Raw genomic sequence first — 18,007 nt, forward strand, 5'->3', positions numbered from 1 at the left:
ACCTTGTCCAAATTAACCCCAGTGATCCCATCTCCAGGGAAGGAAACCTCTCTCTCTTTCCCTCTATATACACATTCTCCAGCATCATTTACAAAACCCCAAGTTCAATTAGGGCTTATGAAGGTAAGCTCAATTTGAAATTCGACGTGGGAAAAATCCCTAATCTTGGAGCAATTATCGATGAGAAGGGACAAGACTCAGGCGAATTTGATCAATTTCGTTTAGATGCATGTCAATGGTGTGTCCTTGGATCTGAATTGGTTCCTGCAATTCACTTTCTCCGTATTTATAATCTCGTTCGGTTTGCTATACTTGGTGAAGAGCACGGCGTCGAAGTACTTCGAAGTCGACGCCAATTTCGAGGGAGGGGAAAAAGGCAGTGATCGAGGTGGTAATACAATGCCTGGGATACCCACCAAAGAAGAGGAAAACTCTTGTGCTGTCTGCGGCAGTCCTGGTTCTAAGAAGTGCTCTCGTTGCAAATCCGTCAGATACTGGTAATGATGAAGTTTGGTTATTGCCTCTGAGTGCTTTTGATTGATTTTGATGTGTTTATGTTACACACCTCTGGGATTTAGATGAGGAAAAAAAGAACTGCTATAATTTATTGAAAAACTGTGGATTGCTCGAATTCAAGGATAATATAACTGGGAAAGAATCATTATTCTAATAGGAAAAGAGTAAATTGAATATTTTGTTTATTGTAATTTGGAAAAGTGTACTCTTTTTGTTAATTGCCTTATGTTTCATCTGTAGTGATGTATAAACTGTTTCAAAAGGCATAAATAATGGATTGCTTTTGGCTATTGGTTAAAGTTATTGATGGATCGGTGGCTACATTTATTTGTTCCCAATAGAGATTACTAGATTTTCTTGTTTGGCATTGTCACATTTCATGGCATCTGCTGTCTCAGGTATTTGGTCAGTTTCTTTGAAAGAAAGGTAGGTGCTGGATTAGTTCTTGACACAATTTTGGGTGAATTATCTTATCAATGGCATATTTTTGTTCGCTTGTCCTATGGCTGCATGTGAAACCCTAGCCCTCATAAAGTAAAAGAAAATTGGGAAAAAAGTATTGTTGTAATTTTTAAGCTATTCATGTATTTTGTTAAGGAGCTGCTGCTTGGTCCTTACAAATATTCTAATTCCACTTATGTTACCATATGGTGGTTTTGAATTTCAAATCTTTCTTCTTGTTTAGCTCGTTGAAGTGCCAATCAGCAGATTGGAATTCTGGGCATAATAGAAATTGTAAAGATTCTGGCAAGGAAAATTCAACACGGACTGCAACGAGCTGTGCTGGAGTCAAGTCTTTTGGGCTTGGGAAAAGAACTTCTTCAGGAATTGCATTGATTCCTGGCACCAGATCCTCCAGCCATGTTAAAAAGCCAAGCAAGGTGGATTTACAACGTCTTGTTTGTGTGCCCCTTTAACAATTTAGTTTCTCTAGAAGGTCAACGATAACTTAGTGTATGAATTCAGGTTCTTTTTCCCTATGAGGAATTTGTGAAACTTTTCAACTGGGAGAAGCCAGGGTTTCCTCCTTGTGGGCTATTAAATTGTGGAAACAGGTATGCAATGATCTCATATTATTTTATTTGAATCTATCCAATTGGATGCTTTCACTGGCATGGAAGCTATGTGAGCTCGGAGGTTGTGCAAACATAATCAGCCACATTAATGCTTCCCAAATTTCTGTTGGTATTGCGTGGCAGCTAGCTGTGCTCAGAGGTTGTGCACTTGCATGTAAATCATAGATGCATGCATGCATGCACAAACAAGCATGCAAAGGAACAACGCTGACACCATACTCATGAGTGCTCTTTTAAGTGTGTGTGTGTTTTTTTTTCTCTCTATCCTTTTAATGTAGTCTCTTTTATGCAGTTGTTTTGCCAATGTGGTTCTACAGTGCCTTACATACACAAGGCCACTTATTGTGTACTTGCTGGAGAATGGTCATAAGAGAGAATGTAAATTAAGTGATTAAAATTGTTTCTCACCTTTTTTTCCCTCTCTTCTCCAGTGCTTAAACATGTCTTCACTTCTGCTTCCTTCGTTTCCTTTTTTATTTTTTCAGGCAGACGTAATGATTGGTGCTTTCTTTGTGACTTTCAAGACCATGTTGAAAGAGCAAACCACAGTCAGCTTCCTTTTTCGCCAATCAACATTCTATCTCGATTACCCAAGATTGGTGGCAATCTTGGCTATGGTAGACAGGAGGATGCTCACGAATTTATGAGGTTTGTGCTACTAGAACTGGATCCATTTTTCTATACCTAGGGATATTGTTGTATTATACATTGAATAAGGTTGGGTAAGAACTAAGAATTTTAGGGAGGTGGCAAGATTGAGTTCACCGTTGAGTTATCAGTTTCCTTTCTATTAATTGTAGATTTGCCATCGATACAATGCAATCTGTGTGCCTGGATGAATATGGTGGGGAAAAAGCTGTTCATCCCAGCGCTCAAGAGACAACTCTTATTCAACATATATTTGGTGGTCACTTGCAATCTCAGGTGAGGCATTCTAATGTACTAAAACCAACAGTTTTGTTTATAATTTTTGGAAGTTTGATTATTTCCTGTATGCAAACAATTCATTATGGTGGAATTTTTTCCGTATCTATTGGTTAGAACTTGGCTTTTCCATATCATGCTACAATTTCATAAAAAGCACTTCGATTATTTTCTCATTGAGTCATTACCCAGAATGGTTGTTATGTTGTATTTGGTGCCATCCATCTATCCATTATCTGTTTTTTACTACTTGCGTACATGAGAACTACATGCAATGTATAGTAGATGATGCTATTGTAGGAATTAGGTAAAGTTCCTTTGAGTGGAAATATGGAATATTCTGTGCTGTAAATCTGAGAAACGTGTTCAGCAGGGTCTATAAAGTCACAAGTGTGATTTTTTCGTACCTTGGGTTTCATTTCTGAGTTATGGTGAATATTCAGTTATCTATGTCCCTACCTACCCTTCATCCCCATCTGCCATTTTTTATATTGGAATATCAGACAATTAAAACTGTTGACAATTCTAGTTCTTCAATTTTGCATTTGGCTCCTACTTTTGCTTCTCATTAGCTTCATTCTGACTTTTTTTTACCTTGTTCAGGTGATCTGTACAAACTGCAATAAGATATCAAATCAGTATGAAAATATGATGGATTTAACTGTGGAAATTCATGGTGATGCTACATCATTGGAGGAATGCCTTGATCAGTTCACGGTCCAAGAGTGGCTTCATGGAGAAAATATGTACAGATGTGATGGGTATGCATATCTGTCTTTTTATCTACGGCTCAAGAAATTTATAATTCACCTCTTGCTTGTTGTGTTGTCGGCATTTGTTTGCTTTATGTGCTATAGTGCATTCTGGCATTGTGAAGATAGTAACATAACATAAATGTGTTCTTCAATTAGTGTTACCACATTCTCTTGAAGTATTTGACTATACCTGTTCATTTAATGTCCCTTCGATTCTGACTTTATCACTGACTTGACATCTGGTTTTAGTTTTCAGTTACTTTTTCTAGGTTGGGGGTAAGGATGTGTAATGCTTGAATGAACTTGGTTGCCTCCTTTAAGCGTATAAGATAGAGAGTCAAAATTAGGAATAGTGAATCTTGAAATTTTACTTCTGTATTTTGTTTGCCGAACCCTGTGATTCTTATTCTGCCTTTGCTGTTGGCCTTTAGAAATTTGCTACGAAGGATCGGTGCCTTAATGAGTTGCTACCATCTGCTAAACATGGATATGGATAAATAGCCATTGACCAGGAATCACTAGAATTGAAGTAGGGTAAATAGTTGCTTCTTTCTCATGGCCATTCACAACAAAAATATCATTCTCTGGCCTTGTTCACTGTGAATTTGTTCACAACTCAAATTTTCGTGTAGAGGACAATAAGACTTGGAGAGGCTTGTTAAAAGCTAGATCTCTTTCTTATTTACAGTGAGTTAATAAATTTTGCTTGAATTATATTTGTGTTTTTGTAGTTATTGAAACTTCTTTGTATCGGCGTTGCAGCTCAATGTTGTGCTTCTTATTTGCTTAGTTAATCTCATATATATAATATTTACTCCTTTTTTGCAGGTGCAATGACTATGTCAAGGCTTGGAAGCGTCTTACTATTCGGCACGCTCCAAATGTCCTTACAATTGCCTTGAAAAGATTTCAGGTCTGCCCTATGCTTTTTTTTTTCTCCGGTTCTATTTAAATATATTTAATACACTCCAAGAATACTACTTCCTCCTATTGCATGAAACATCTGCTTCGAGGGTTTCTAATGCTAGATTCATCCTCAAAAGTGTTTTGCAAATAATATCTGTTTTTTTTCTTTCATTGAACCTTTTCTTTTCTGAAAGCATTCTGTGTGTCAATCTTTGCAGAGTGGGAGATTTGGGAAACTTAATAAGAGAGTGACCTTCCCCGAGACACTAGATCTTAGCCCCTATATGAGTGATGAAACAAATGGTACAGATGTGTACAAACTTTATGCGGTTGTTGTTCATGTGGACATGCTGAATGCATCATATTTTGGTCATTACATCTGTTATACCAAGGATTTCTGTGGAAGGTGGCACCGAATTGATGATTGCAAGGTAGATTTTGTCTCTCTCCTTGAGACACATAAGTGTTTCTGTATATTGGCTTTCACTTTTTTTTTTTCAATATCTTTCCCAATGACCCTATCCGGTATATGAATTGATGATTCTCAGAAAATTATTTTTTGATTCTGGCATGCACACAATGGGTGTGCACACAATAATATTTTAGGATTTGCTTATTAGGTATAAGGTCCCTGGTTCTAGTTTCGTATAATCTTGTATTGAATCTTTGACAGGTCACAACTGTTGATTTGGATGAGGTGCTATCTCAAGGAGCATACATGCTTCTGTATAACAGGTCTCTTTAAACAAATTTTTTTTTTCAAAGAAAAGTCTCTCTTTATTTCGTCAGTTGGCAAATTGATACTAATTACTTTCTTCTGATGAATTATGTTTTCTTATTTTTGTTAGGGTTCATCCCCGAGCTTCGTGTCTTAGATCCGTTGAATCTTCAATCAAAGGGGAGCAACAAATGATGAATGGGGAAGAGGAATTTCGTCAGAAAGAAGATGTCAAATGCTTTTCTATGGCAGATTCGATCAAACCCCATCTGCGGTGTGAAAATGGTTTGCATGTTAAGTCATCCACAGAAGTGAATTCTGGAATTGTAGGTAGTGATTCAATGGATATTGAGGATGCTGACTTAACAAGTGAGGCTTCCACAAGCGAAAGCATGTCATCTATTCAAATTAATTTTGAATCTGCAAGAAAGAATGCGGAAGATGTGGATATGGTTTGTTCCGAGTCAAGTCCATCTACGTCAAAGGAGGCTAATGGCCGTGAGAAAGACGATCCAGTGGCATGCAGTGCATCTCAGAAAATGTGAGAGACGAATTAGTGGACACAAGTCTGATGAATTCCAAGTGAAGTGAGATTACTCTGGTTCAAATTCAAGATCTAAAATGCGGATCGATCAACCTCACATGATTCAGATGACACAGAAAGGAATGGACACATAAAAAGTAGAGATGTTAGCTTGCACTTTTAGTCCATAGGTGTCCGTCCATGTTCTAACTCATTGTTTGTTAATGCTTTGAAACATTTAGGCATTAGCTCCTTTAAGTGAAAAGGCGGGCCAGGGGTTCTTTTATTATTTTTGTCTGGGGTTTTATTATTATTAGTATAACCCTGGATTCCTAATGGTTGAGATTAATGTCAAGAAACATTCGGCACGATCGAGTTCCCTTTGAACTTGTTTTCATTATAATCATACTTTCTTACATATAGAAACAGGAGGACACTTGCTCTAGTCATGCTCATGTTGACGTGATTTACAGTAAACTACTAATATTTCACAAATCAAAAGCCATGCTAGCATATTTCTTGCATCTAAAAAAACAACACATTTCTTGGTCAAGAACCCTAAACCGCAATGCTCTCATGAACTGCAGAGCCCTCAAAAGAAGGAGCATCAAAATGACTGTCATCTGCAACTATAAGGTTGATGAGTAAACATCAGAGATTGATCAATTGATCAACGCCCACATATGCTTGTGATTACTCTGCTTCCCTTTGGCCACCAAAAATCATTTTCCTACACAAATTAGTGAAAGTTCATTGAAATGAATTTAAAAAAAAAAAAAACTGTCAGCTACAAAAGGAAATAAACAATTGACGGGGCACAACTAACTTACTGCGAAAGAGGAACTGAGGGTTTCTTCCATTGTTAATTAGCTCCACAATGAAGGAATCCCCTTTTTTCAGCTTATTTTGAATTCTGAATTCAGCCCAACCAATCCCAATGTAGGCGCTACCACATGAAAATTTGCGCTTTAAATACGCAGACCAAGATCTTCCCTTTTGATTCATCAGAGTTATCTTGCAGTTGTCGACCCTGTTATTCAGACCATTTGATCTTGCAAAGCTCATTGGAAGGTACTGTTAATCAGAAAGATTAATAATATTTTTAGTATGAATGAACCAAAGCTTGATAAAAATTCATTTGGATTTTCATTTGTGGTTACTAACCATTCTATTGTCTTTAAAATGATAAGGTTTCACAGTCGTCTCAAAATATGGATTTTTAATTGCCAGAGTAGCTTTTCTTTCTGAAGAATGCATGGCTTTCTTCTTCCTTGTGAGCTCTCCTGTTTATAAAATAGTTACTAAGCATGGATAAATGAACTGCAACCAATATAGAGAGAGAATATGAACAATACTTACTGGTAACTTTCTTCTCAGGCTCTTCCTCCCAACTTTCTTTCTCCTCTTTCACATTGAAGTGTGGATACTCCCTCTCACTCCCACTTGAATCAAACACCATTACATCAAACACCATATCTCCTGCATGTCCAAACACCAAGAAATCACCCACCTGCAACCCATGCTCCCTTGCAAACTCTGCCCATCCACTTTCAATCCTTCTACCGTTAATCTTCACAGTCCAAACCTTCCCTTCTGGACTTCTTAGTACTGCTTTCACATGATCTTTCCCGTTCAAGTACTTCAAAAATGCCACAGGAATCAACTGCCAGAAGAAAGACACTTACTTTTTACAATGTTGATCTGTGTAATAGAGAGAGAGAGATAAGAGAGAGACTTACAAATTCCTGGTGGAAACCTGGAATGAGAGGCTTGAAGAAGTGGGGTTTGCTTGGAAGAACTTCTGTTTGTTTCATTCCTATCTACTCTTGGGGGTAACAGATGAAAGTTTTATTACCAAGGTAGAAACCTCTGCAACCCAACCTCAGTAAGATTGAAACTCTGGACAGAGAGCCGAGGAGAGTAAAATATTTTCATCTGTAGTTATTGTTGCCCCATCTTTATTAATACAGCTCGCGATGACCAGTAACTTAATTTTTTTCTCCTGACATTGACATGAAACAAAGCACCTTCCTTGTTCATAGAGCCAAGTGGAGCTTCAATTTATGATGATCATCTCCCCACATTCAATGAAAAAGAGCAGAGAGAGAGTCCAGTGGTGATTGAATGAAAAGTGCATCTTTTGGGCCTTATTCTGAGTTTGTAAAGTCCAATGTTTGGCCCGTATTGGGCCTCACTATAGCTTTGGGTCCGGCTCAGGCCTGATGATAATGGGATGTGGCCTTGGTGTTGCACATGCAGTGACGTCTGGTTTCGAGCTATGGATGCCAAGCTGTGTATCCATAGACATAGTAGAGGGGACGACTGTCCTCCTTTATGGGCTTTTGTCGCTCACGCAATCCACCCATCGAACAGTCAAAACTCTTCTCTTGATCCGAGAACCTGTTTGTTAAAAAAAATGGGGAAAAAAAGAGACTGACATGAATTGTAAATTTGTTTACATATAGTTGGTCGATCAGGTGATTATTTCGTTTTTAGTTGCTTTTTGGTCTTCATTTGAGGTAGTTTTCATTTGAATGGAAGTTCTGAGGATTCTGTGATTTGCAGACTTGTTCGTTTGAGGTAGTTTTCATAGGAATTCGTTCGATTTGTCTATGTAAACAGGAGGGACTACTGGTGGAAGTTGCTGCATTGAGAATCTACTTCGTTTTAATTGTTCGGTTCTTTCGCTATCGGCCATGGAAACTCGCCGCGATGCTGATGCAAGCTCACATTTGAGGTTCCTTCTCTGTTCAAATCCTATTTTCAATTTAACTGGCGTACTTTGTTCTCATCAGTGCATTTGAATTGAAATTGAAGCAATGCCTATGACATCTTTTGGGTATTGATCGTCTGGCGCGTTGTGATTTCACGCACTAAGATACGGCTTAGTTAACTAAGATATACAAGCTGTCTGTATGTATCAAATTTACATACAAATAGTGTGCTGTAGTTGAAACCGGGTCTTGATTGGGAGATCTCTAAGGCACACTCATGTATTGCATAGCTGAAGTAACCTTTTCCTTGTGTCTATATTAGTTTTGGGTTAGGTAGAATTCCAGTGTGTGCTATTACTTTGGAATGCTTTAGATGAACCTTTTCAGGCCTGTTATAGCTTGATCCCAATTTGTCAATTGTAGTTTCTTTGCTGCCTTATCGTATGGGATTGCTTCCATGGCAATGGTTTTCATCAATAAAGCAATTCTTATGCAGTACGCACATTCTATGACCCTCCTCACTTTACAGGTAGGTTTTAGAGGAAGATAGGGAATTCAATCTTTTGCTGATGTGTTCCTGAAAATGGCTGATAGTGGGTAATACCTTTGTCTTTGGTTGTCTTAGCAATTGGCAACAGTATTGCTCATACACTTTGGTCGACAAATGGGATACTCGAAGGCTAAAAGAATTGACATGCCAACCGCTAAAAAACTACTCCCAGTTTCCCTATTCTACAATGCCAATGTGGCATTTGCTTTGGCAAGCTTGAAAGGAGTTAATATACCCATGTATATTGCGATAAAGAGACTCACCCCACTTGCTGTACTGATTGCTGGTTTTTTCACAGGAAAGGGGAAACCTACAACACAGGTTTGTGCTGCCCTTTTTACTGATTTCATGTTGCATTGATCATTATATATTCTGCCATTGGCTCATGGTTTATTATTCATTTGTGTATACTGAATAGGCTATTCTGAACAAATTTCAATGGCAATGGCTGTTTTTGGGATAATGCTTAGCATCATGGGCTAGTTGTCAATACGTCAGATAATATTGCATCCTTAATATGTCTTGTTGAAACCTTTTTTTTTCAAGTAGGATGCCATACCAAGGTTGAGTTTAGTATTACTCGTTAGGATTCTCCCAGTCGTTTGGGTTTATTTGAGGCTACAGTTTGTTTTAGAAACTCACTTGGTATTGACTAAGGTTGAGTTTAGTAATGCTTATTTTTACTGGCTTTTTTTTTTCTTACATAAATAAGCTGAAGCATGTGAAATTAAGCAATGCCAAAGTCAACTCGATTAGTAATACATAAACAAGCAGAATCATGTGAAATTAAGCCTAGCGAACATAACTTATGGAGGAGCATGAAGATTAATAAGTGAATAAGTGGCTATACTTAATAATCTTTCACCAGTAAATGTAATAAAAAAATCCCAAGTAGTGTTTTTTGACTACTGAAGTGAGCTGTGTTCTGAAAAACATTGATATTTCTCTTCCATATTTCAGGTAACTCTATCAGTACTAATGACTGCTGGTGGGGTTATTATAGCGGCACTTGGAGATTTTTCCTTTGACCTATTTGGATATACGATGGCCCTTACTTCAGTTTTTTTCCAGGTTGGGTCTCAAGTCCGTAGTTGCTCATGGATATACATGGTTCATGCCATTTTTGGTCTAATTTCATAGTGGTTTATTCAAAATGCAGACCATGTACCTTGTGTTGGTGGAGAAGTCTGGTGTGGAGGATGGGCTCTCTTCAGTTGAAATAATGTTCTATAACAGCTTTTTGTCTCTTCCAGTTCTGATATTTCTCATCATAGCAACAGGAGAGTTTCCAAATTCTGTATCATTATTATTTGCAAAGGTCAGAATCTTAAAGTCTTTCATTAGTTGCATAGTAATATGTGGTCTCTTATGTGTCAATGCATACAAGTTTAGCCTAACCCCAAATTCCTGTCTTTAATTGCAGAGTAATTCCTTATCATTTTTGTTTATCCTTATAATTTCCTTGGTGATGGGCATTGTTCTCAACTTCACCATGTTCTTATGTACCATAGTCAACTCCGCCCTAACGACAACCATCGTTGGGGTCCTCAAAGGTGTTGGATCCACGGTAAGGATAAAGTTTTCCCCCTTTAGTCCTGCTGTGAATTTCTTGCTGCTGTTTAAGGCTCACATTCTTAGAGAAGTTGGAGGGAAGTATAAAAAAGATGTTAAATGAAACATTATGGATATGCTAAATATGTGACAATTGAAATGTGTTTATCCACTTTTCAGACCCTTGGATTTGTCTTACTTGGTGGTGTGCAAGTGCATGCTTTGAATGTGACCGGACTGGTAATCAACACAGCTGGTGGTGTGTGGTATTCGTTTGCCAAATATCAACAGAAGAAGAGCAAACAACCAAAAGTAATTGCAGATATAGAAGCTCATCGTAAATAAACTGACATTGGAGGATAGCAGGTTCTACTTTCTGTTCTAACTATTCTTAATTCCCTTGAATTGTATCATTACCAATGAAGTGTCAGCAATGACCAAATTTCATACTATATATTGATTATTTTCTTGCAGCCTTAATTTAAATTGAAATCATGTTCGGATAGATAATGGGATTCACACTGGTTATGATCATGTTGAAATTTGGATTTTTTTGACCTTTATGTATTAGACTGTAGTGGAGTCTCGTTTACTACTCTTCATGATGTCTTAACTGTGTTAATACTTTATTCTTACGGATTAGACGGAACTCGGAAGTGGAGTCTCATTTACTGTTTATGCTGCTGTCTTAAGTGTGCAAATTCTTGAATAATATGCATATCTTCCAAGAAAACTCTGTCTCTCTTATATTAATGGGATTTGTTTTTTCCCCCCCCCCCTTTTTTTTTTGTTTTTATTCTTTAATATTTAGATGGGCATGCGATATTTATCTTCTGAAATTGGAAAACCAGACAATCCCCAAATGAGAGTGGGACACCACAATTCCCCGTTAAAAGGGGGTGGGACAAATCAGGGGTTGACACCATTAATTATGCTTTGTCCATGTGTAGAAAAGGAGAGCTGGCCATGGGCGGGAGAAATGTCTTGCTCATGAGCAGCATATGAAAGGAAGTAATGGATACATAGATTTTGTTTATGTGGTTCAATGAGTGTTGTAATGGGAATGACATTCACTATAAGATTAATGTGGGTACTGGAAGTAGAGAGCCTTATTCCATCAAATCCTATGGAGTGAACACTGTTGAAGAAAATGAAGAAGAAGTCTTATATGGACCAATGAAGCCCAAGCTGTGTCTAATGACTGGATCAGCAGTCATCATGAACACTCGCATCTGAATGGGGAGGGGAAACTTTGACACTATTGACTTGAGTTTGTACTTTGTAGTAGTAAAAATAAAGTGAAAGAAGTCCACATCACAATCACTTTTATAGCTTTCCAAATATGAAACCCAACCGACACAAAGACTGGCTTTGCTTGAAGGCATCTTATGTATGGTAGACTTAAGTCCCAAGTAGGGCATGCCTTGCGTGGGTAGTTGTCTTGTTCGATTCCACATCTCTCTTCCTCAATCTTTCTTCCACTTTATTTATTACTGCTGCTAATGAATAATAATCCATAGGTTGGTCAAAAGAAGTTGAGATATGAACATTGAATGAGTGTGGATTGGAGATGATGATATATACTTTGCCTTGATGATGTATTTACGTATTGTATCAAGACATTGGTCAGCCTCACAGTGCATATTTATTGGGCACCAAACCAAACCAGACCAAACAATTCAATTGAAGACTGAAGTTGAAGTCTTTATTTTATTTTTATTTTTTTGGTATCATGTGAAGTGTCACATGATGAGATGGGTTATGCATAAACTTTATATATATGCATACATGACAGCTGAAAATGCCATCACATTTTATATGCATGCCCAGCCTAGTAGGGAAAAGGGAACCTTATATCTCCACATCTCACACCTACTATGTTTCATTGACATCACTGTTATTGTCTGTCTGTGGTTAGTCTTATAAATTTAATTATTAACGATTTGATTATACTAGCCTTTTGCCAAGCGGGAAATTTCAATGCATACGGATTTGACAGTCCGAGTTTAAACTCGTATCGGATGTCTCCTCTTTCGCTGGACTTCCCAATTGAAAATAAAGAAGGAATTTCAAAGGCATATCTAATCTAAGAGAGAGACTCTCCAGCTCAAATTGACGAATTTAAGGTCAAAATCAGTAGCAATCTGATTTCACATGCAATGTTAGACAGATCTAGAAATATATACATATAGATTCAGAAAACCCATTTTTCAAAAAAAGATCTTTACAAATAAGTGTGTGTGTATATATATATGTAATCGTAATGTTGTGTATCTACCTACACACCCACCAAGCTGTGGGAGATCATAATTCATACCAGAAGTACCGTTCTAGTTCCTAAAATTGACATGTAACTGTCTTTTTTCTTTGCAAGTACAACCCTAGCTATTTGAACCAATAATTTTTTTTTTTTTGCTTGTTTTACTTAAAAAAGATGAAGAAAATTGCAACTTGTGATTATAATGACAAAATAAATATATGCCAGGCCAGTTGTAGTTTCTTTAGGCATCCAAAGCTCATGCAATTGAGAGTTAACTTTTATTCATTGTTTGATTACACAATCAACACCCAATTAATAAATAATAGGTAATCCCAATCGTGGGACTTTTGGAAGAACATAAAAAAAAATAAAAAAATCTTTCAGATGCTCTGAATTTAGTGTCTCCTTTTTTTATATAAAAAAACTTAAATTGTCTTGAATTATCTACTGCCACAATGCTAGCTACTGCCACCGTACTAGATTATATATTAATAAATCATAAAATAATTATCCAAAGGTAACCTCAATTGTTGTATTACCTGTTTGGCATTATACTATCATACCATAATCTCTTTATATTATATATATGTGTGTGTATGTATGTATGTATGTATGTATGTATATTTGTTATTTCACTACAAGAAGAATTAAGTACATATATAATTAATAATATCATAGACGGCAAAAGACATGGTTGGGCATTCCTAGCTTTTCAAAATACATGGAAAGAAAAGGATGATTTCGAAATTTCACTAGGGTCCCCAACCACTTCTTCTCCTACCTTTGGAATTTTTCTAGAATAAAATTGAAAATAATAAAACACAGACAAAGAAAAAGAATAGAAGAATATGCCTTTTCTTGTAACCGACATTATTCCAGTTGAAATTTGTTACTGTTAGCTATTACTGGTAATATTTCTGTTGAGGCCAGTGGCATTGACTGTTGAACACCATTTAACTTCTTGTTATTTGTTTGCTTAATCGGTAAAAAATACTTTTTCATTAATTTATTAGATTCTCATCACTCTATATATAGATATATATATGACAGTCCCAATCAATCAATCACCATAATTTGAATTTGGTCAACAACTGAAGTGACTGGTCAAGTTAATCTAATTTTACTAAAACTAATTTTATGACAAAAAAAAAAGGTAAATAAATTTTTTGGCAAGAGTAAAGGACAAACAGTGGGTGTTTGGATTATCTGCGAAACACATACCCACATGGGTGTTAGGGTCTCATAGCTGTCGATACCTTTCTTTGCCATGTTGGTTGCGTCTGTGGAGTGTCTCTGAGAGTACAAAAGAACCTCCCATACTTCTTCTTCCATGGCTTTCCTTTGCCACATTTTTATGTGAAAAAATGGAGAGCCTTGAAATGGGTTTTTGAGTTCTTCACTGTAGATTAGAGATCCATTCGGTTCATGATTTTCTGAGAATTGGGTTCTCGACATTTGGTGGGTGTATCAGTGAGAATGGGTCCAAGATTGGATTTTTCAGAGTGGTGGAGGAGGGGTGATACGAGGAAAGGAACTCCAGTGATAGTGAAAATGGAGAATCCGAACATTTCTGTGGTGGAAATCGACGGTCCAGATGCTGCATTCAGGCCGGTGGAGAAGAGCAGAGGGAAGAACGCCAAGCAAGTAACATGGGTTTTGCTTCTCAAGGCTCACAGAGCTGTTGGTTGCATTTCTTGGCTGGCTACTGTCTTCTGGTCACTGCTCGGCACCATTAAGAAGAGACTTTTGTTCAGGCAAGGAGTTGCTATGGAGAATGATAAGCTACTGAAAGGGAAGTTGCTTTTCAAGGTGATTAAAGTCTTCTTAGCAACTTCATTGCTTATTTTGGGTTTCGAAGTGATTGCTTATATGAAAGGTTGGCACTATTTCAAGAACACCAATTTGCACATTCCAAAGACCTCGGATTTGCAGGGCTTGCTTCACATGTTTTATGTTGCTTGGTTGTCATTTAGAGCTGATTACATTGCTCCACCAATTCAAGCTCTGTCCAGATTCTGTGTTTTCTTGTTCCTAATCCAATCTGTGGATCGATTGATACTTTGTTTGGGTTGTTTTTGGATAAAATACAAGAAGAATAAGCCAAGGATCGAGGGAGATCCATTCAAGTCAGATGATGTCGAGATATCAGGCTATGAGTACCCTATGGTTCTTGTTCAAATTCCGATGTGTAATGAGAGGGAGGTAAAAGGCCTTAACACTTCTAATATGCATATTACTATTTCATTCATTTCTTCTAAGCATTTCTTTTTCTTTTTCTTTTCTTTTTGTTTGCGTGTTTTGGGGTTCTAGACAGTGACAAGCTTAGGATTTGGACTTTATTGTTTGTTGGGTAGTAAGACTAGTTTGATGAGCTCAGGACTTGAAGGGTAACATTTGATAAGAGATTGGGATGCCAACAGTGATTGCGAATTTTGCAAGATTTGAGTGGAGAATAGTGTGTTTTGGAAATTAATATTCAAATGATACAGAATCAAATAGTTCAAGAGTAATATGCATTTACCAAATTATGAGATATTGTGCTACTAATCACTAGCAAATTTGAAGAGCAATGCCTATGTCCCTCCTCTTAGTTAGATTTGTTGTTTTTTGTTAATTGATAATAAATTTACACAAAATATTTTTTTGATAAGTAATTCCTCACACAACATCTTCTTGATAAGTAAATCCACGCATAACGTTAGCAGAAGCATCCGGACTTTGCATTGATATTTAATTCTTTGATGGAGTTCTTGCATCGTACAGGTATATGAGCAGTCTATCTCTGCTGTCTGCCAACTCGATTGGCCAAAGGACCACTTACTAATTCAAGTCCTCGATGATTCAGATGATGAGAGTATCCAGTGGTTAATTAAGGCTGAGGTCAGTAAGTGGAATCAAAAGGGTGTCAACATAATCTACCGGCATCGCTTGGTTAGAACTGGATACAAAGCTGGGAATCTCAAATCTGCAATGAGCTGTGATTATGTGAAGGATTATGAGTTTGTTGCAATTTTTGATGCCGATTTCCAACCCAATCCAGATTTTCTTAAGCTAGCGTTGCCACATTTCAAGGTGGATAGAGAACTTTAATTTTCAATTTAAGTTCACCACAAAATTCTTTTCCAAGAGTTCACTGGAATGTCTTTTTTTCCTTCGGTTGCAGGATAATCCTGAATTAGGGCTGGTTCAAGCTAGATGGAGTTTCGTGAACAAGGATGAGAACTTGTTGACTCGACTGCAAAACATTAATTTGTGTTTCCACTTCGAGGTTGAACAACAGGTTAATGGCGTATTCCTAAATTTCTTCGGTTTCAATGGAACTGCTGGTGTTTGGAGGATCAAAGCCCTTGAGGAGTCTGGAGGGTGGCTTGAAAGGACAACAGTAGAGGACATGGACATAGCGGTGCGTGCACATCTGAATGGTTGGAAATTCATCTTCCTGAATGATGTGAAGGTACTCTCATTTTAGCTGACTTATCACATTTGTTAATCCTACGAGTTCTTGCATTCTCGGATTCAGCATGTAGTTTCATAAATTATTTTGCAAGGCACCATCACCTTATGTACACAAAAGAAAATTTATTGTGAAATATCTACAAAATACAAATTGTCATTATGTTTACTTGCAGAATTCATAAATTTCCCTTTTGAAGTTTTATGTACGTCACTGAGTTCTTCCCTTCTCTCAGCAACTGTACTTGATTAGTGTGCTGTCTGTATAAATTTCAGGTTCTTTGTGAAGTTCCCGAGTCCTATGAAGCTTATAGGAAACAACAACATCGCTGGCATTCTGGTCCTATGCAACTCTTTCGACTGTGTCTTCCGGCAATCATAACTTCGAAGGTATAATAGTCAGCTTATTATACATCTTTTGTTATTACAATCTACTTATAAGCTGCTTATCTGATTTAAAACCCTATGACACTGCAGATAGCGATGTGGAAGAAAGCCAATTTGATACTTCTCTTCTTTCTATTGAGGAAACTTATCCTTCCATTCTATTCCTTTACATTGTTCTGCATAATACTTCCTCTAACCATGTTTGTACCCGAAGCAGAGCTCCCTATGTGGGTCATTTGTTACGTTCCTGTTTTCATGTCGTTCCTCAATATTCTTCCAGACCCAAAATCTTTCCCTTTCATCGTTCCTTACCTTCTATTTGAGAACACAATGTCAGTGACTAAATTTAATGCGATGGTGTCTGGGTTATTTCAGTTGGGTAGCTCTTATGAGTGGGTTGTGACCAAGAAGGCTGGCAGATCATCAGAATCTGATCTGCTGGCTGTTGCAGAGAGGGAAACCATGAAAGTGAGCCAACCACATATCCACAGAGGAGCTTCTGAGAGTGAGCTCTCTGAGTTGAGTGAATTGAAAGAAAGGAACGAAGTAGCTCCTAAGCCTCTTAAGAAAATCAACAAAATATACCGCAAAGAGCTCACTCTTGCATTCCTCCTGCTAACTGCTTCCGTGAGAAGCCTCTTATCAGCCCAAGGAGTTCACTTCTACTTCCTGCTCTTCCAAGGGGTAACCTTTCTCCTTGTGGGGCTTGATCTGATTGGAGAGCAGATGAGCTAATTATACATGGAATGGCGCACCCATTTGCGACGTAGCAGAAAATTGCATTCTCATCTTTCCCTTGACAAGTGATGGTGAAGCACTACCGTCAATAAAGTGGAATCATCTTCTTTTTTTTGGCAGTTGAATTTGAAGTACCCTACAGGATCTTCGCTGCTCATTTGATCTCCTCCATACCACAGTCCCAAAATTTATTTACTTTTATTCTGTATCTGATTGATTTTTCACATAGGGTATTGGCATTGATTGTTTGTTTTAGGTAGAATAAGTTGTGATTTGTTTATTTTTTTGAACAGTTTGACTTGTATTCTTGTTTGGGTGTTGTTTGGCTTCTAATTCAAGCCATATTGTGCTTGTAAAGTCCTCAAAATGTTTCTGAGGAGGTCGGTCTACGATGAGCTTTTGCTTCATACTTTTTGGGTTTTACTTGTAAAAGTAATAACATCTACCTGTAAATCTGCAGTTTCCCTTTTCATATGTAGTAATATAGCAAACGAGTCCCTCTGTTTTCCCCTTTGAATTCTTTTTGTTAGTGCATTTTCTATTTTAGAATTGATTGGTTTAGAGTGTCGGCAGACCATGATTGTCTGAGCTTTTACTTCATATATTAGACTACTACAAGTATACAACTCAAGTCTTCCAACACTAAGGAGATCTTTTGGTGGGCATTTATGTACGTATGATGATTCTGATTTTTTTTTGACTTGGTGCCACTAGTGGGAGGCACATAATTAAGACAGAGCTCCACTCCCTGGTCCACTCCTATGCAGACATGGCTGATGCCATCAAGAGTAAAAGCAATTGGAATCTTCTTCGCCACCATTTCTTTCTTTTTCTAGGTACGTTAGCATCGGTTGTTCTCCCTGTTTAAGACAAAAATGTGGAACCACCGTCTCCTCTCTTCAACACGTGCTGCTGATCCATAGGTTCGTCACTAAA

The 18,007-nt window shown here is 37.5% G+C and overlaps 4 protein-coding genes across 5 annotated transcripts; 3 read left to right on the plus strand and 1 right to left on the minus strand.

The window, feature by feature from the left end:
• Positions 1-5,863, plus strand: LOC120006672 (ubiquitin carboxyl-terminal hydrolase 19-like). Its single transcript, XM_038856801.1, has 11 exons — positions 1-497; positions 1,202-1,397; positions 1,483-1,571; positions 1,885-1,970; positions 2,078-2,240; positions 2,393-2,516; positions 3,120-3,277; positions 4,100-4,184; positions 4,396-4,608; positions 4,851-4,912; positions 5,026-5,863. The coding sequence occupies exons 1-11, from the start codon at positions 226-228 to the stop codon at positions 5,438-5,440; spliced, it is 1,863 nt and encodes a 620-aa protein (XP_038712729.1). The 5' UTR covers positions 1-225; the 3' UTR covers positions 5,441-5,863.
• A 179-nt stretch (positions 5,864-6,042) lies between these two features.
• LOC120006673 (B3 domain-containing protein REM14-like) lies at positions 6,043-7,344 on the minus strand. The gene is made up of 5 exons (XM_038856803.1): positions 7,158-7,344; positions 6,778-7,081; positions 6,583-6,701; positions 6,249-6,492; positions 6,043-6,148 (listed from the first exon to the last, which is right to left on the minus strand). Exons 1-5 carry the CDS (start codon positions 7,230-7,232, stop codon positions 6,141-6,143), a joined length of 750 nt encoding a protein of 249 aa, XP_038712731.1. The 5' UTR covers positions 7,233-7,344; the 3' UTR covers positions 6,043-6,140.
• Positions 7,345-7,736: 392 nt separating this feature from the next.
• LOC120004971 (UDP-galactose/UDP-glucose transporter 7-like) lies at positions 7,737-11,776 on the plus strand. Of its 2 annotated transcripts, XM_038854368.1 has the most exons (9): positions 7,737-7,895; positions 8,041-8,155; positions 8,556-8,661; positions 8,758-9,003; positions 9,643-9,753; positions 9,842-10,000; positions 10,106-10,249; positions 10,414-10,599; positions 11,184-11,776. In XM_038854368.1, the coding sequence occupies exons 2-8, from the start codon at positions 8,115-8,117 to the stop codon at positions 10,576-10,578; spliced, it is 972 nt and encodes a 323-aa protein (XP_038710296.1). In that variant the 5' UTR covers positions 7,737-7,895; positions 8,041-8,114; the 3' UTR covers positions 10,579-10,599; positions 11,184-11,776. The 2 variants fall into 2 exon arrangements, with proteins under 2 accessions (XP_038710296.1, XP_038710297.1); XM_038854369.1 differs by lacking the exon at positions 11,184-11,776 and having other exon boundaries at positions 7,754-7,895; positions 7,984-8,155; positions 10,414-11,123.
• Positions 11,777-13,695: 1,919 nt separating this feature from the next.
• LOC120004843 (probable xyloglucan glycosyltransferase 5) lies at positions 13,696-17,582 on the plus strand. Its single transcript, XM_038854166.1, has 5 exons — positions 13,696-14,695; positions 15,257-15,565; positions 15,657-15,947; positions 16,223-16,336; positions 16,424-17,582. The coding sequence occupies exons 1-5, from the start codon at positions 13,970-13,972 to the stop codon at positions 17,066-17,068; spliced, it is 2,085 nt and encodes a 694-aa protein (XP_038710094.1). The 5' UTR covers positions 13,696-13,969; the 3' UTR covers positions 17,069-17,582.
• Positions 17,583-18,007: the final 425 nt, after the last annotated feature.

This window comes from Tripterygium wilfordii, chromosome 9, assembly GCF_013401445.1.
Source record: "Tripterygium wilfordii isolate XIE 37 chromosome 9, ASM1340144v1, whole genome shotgun sequence".
NCBI classification, from domain to species: Eukaryota; Viridiplantae; Streptophyta; class Magnoliopsida; order Celastrales; family Celastraceae; genus Tripterygium; species Tripterygium wilfordii.

Coding starts and splice junctions, on each gene's coding strand:
- LOC120004843 (XM_038854166.1), top strand. CDS start 13,970: ATGGGTCCAAGATTGGATTTTTCAGAGTGGTGGAGGAGGGGTGATACG. Junction 15,566..15,656: donor TAGCGTTGCCACATTTCAAG/GTGGATAGAGAA, acceptor CTTCGGTTGCAG/GATAATCCTGAATTAGGGCT. Junction 15,948..16,222: donor TCTTCCTGAATGATGTGAAG/GTACTCTCATTT, acceptor TATAAATTTCAG/GTTCTTTGTGAAGTTCCCGA.
- LOC120004971 (XM_038854368.1), top strand. CDS start 8,115: ATGGAAACTCGCCGCGATGCTGATGCAAGCTCACATTTGAG. Junction 8,156..8,555: donor GATGCAAGCTCACATTTGAG/GTTCCTTCTCTG, acceptor TGTCAATTGTAG/TTTCTTTGCTGCCTTATCGT. Junction 8,662..8,757: donor TGACCCTCCTCACTTTACAG/GTAGGTTTTAGA, acceptor TGGTTGTCTTAG/CAATTGGCAACAGTATTGCT.
- LOC120006672 (XM_038856801.1), top strand. CDS start 226: ATGCATGTCAATGGTGTGTCCTTGGATCTGAATTGGTTCCTGCAATTC. Junction 1,971..2,077: donor GAATGGTCATAAGAGAGAAT/GTAAATTAAGTG, acceptor TTATTTTTTCAG/GCAGACGTAATGATTGGTGC. Junction 4,185..4,395: donor TTGCCTTGAAAAGATTTCAG/GTCTGCCCTATG, acceptor CAATCTTTGCAG/AGTGGGAGATTTGGGAAACT.
- LOC120006673 (XM_038856803.1), bottom strand. CDS start 7,232: ATGAAACAAACAGAAGTTCTTCCAAGCAAACCCCACTTCTTCAAGCCT. Junction 7,082..7,157: donor CAGGTTTCCACCAGGAATTT/GTAAGTCTCTCT, acceptor TTCTTCTGGCAG/TTGATTCCTGTGGCATTTTT. Junction 6,702..6,777: donor GCCTGAGAAGAAAGTTACCA/GTAAGTATTGTT, acceptor TTTTATAAACAG/GAGAGCTCACAAGGAAGAAG.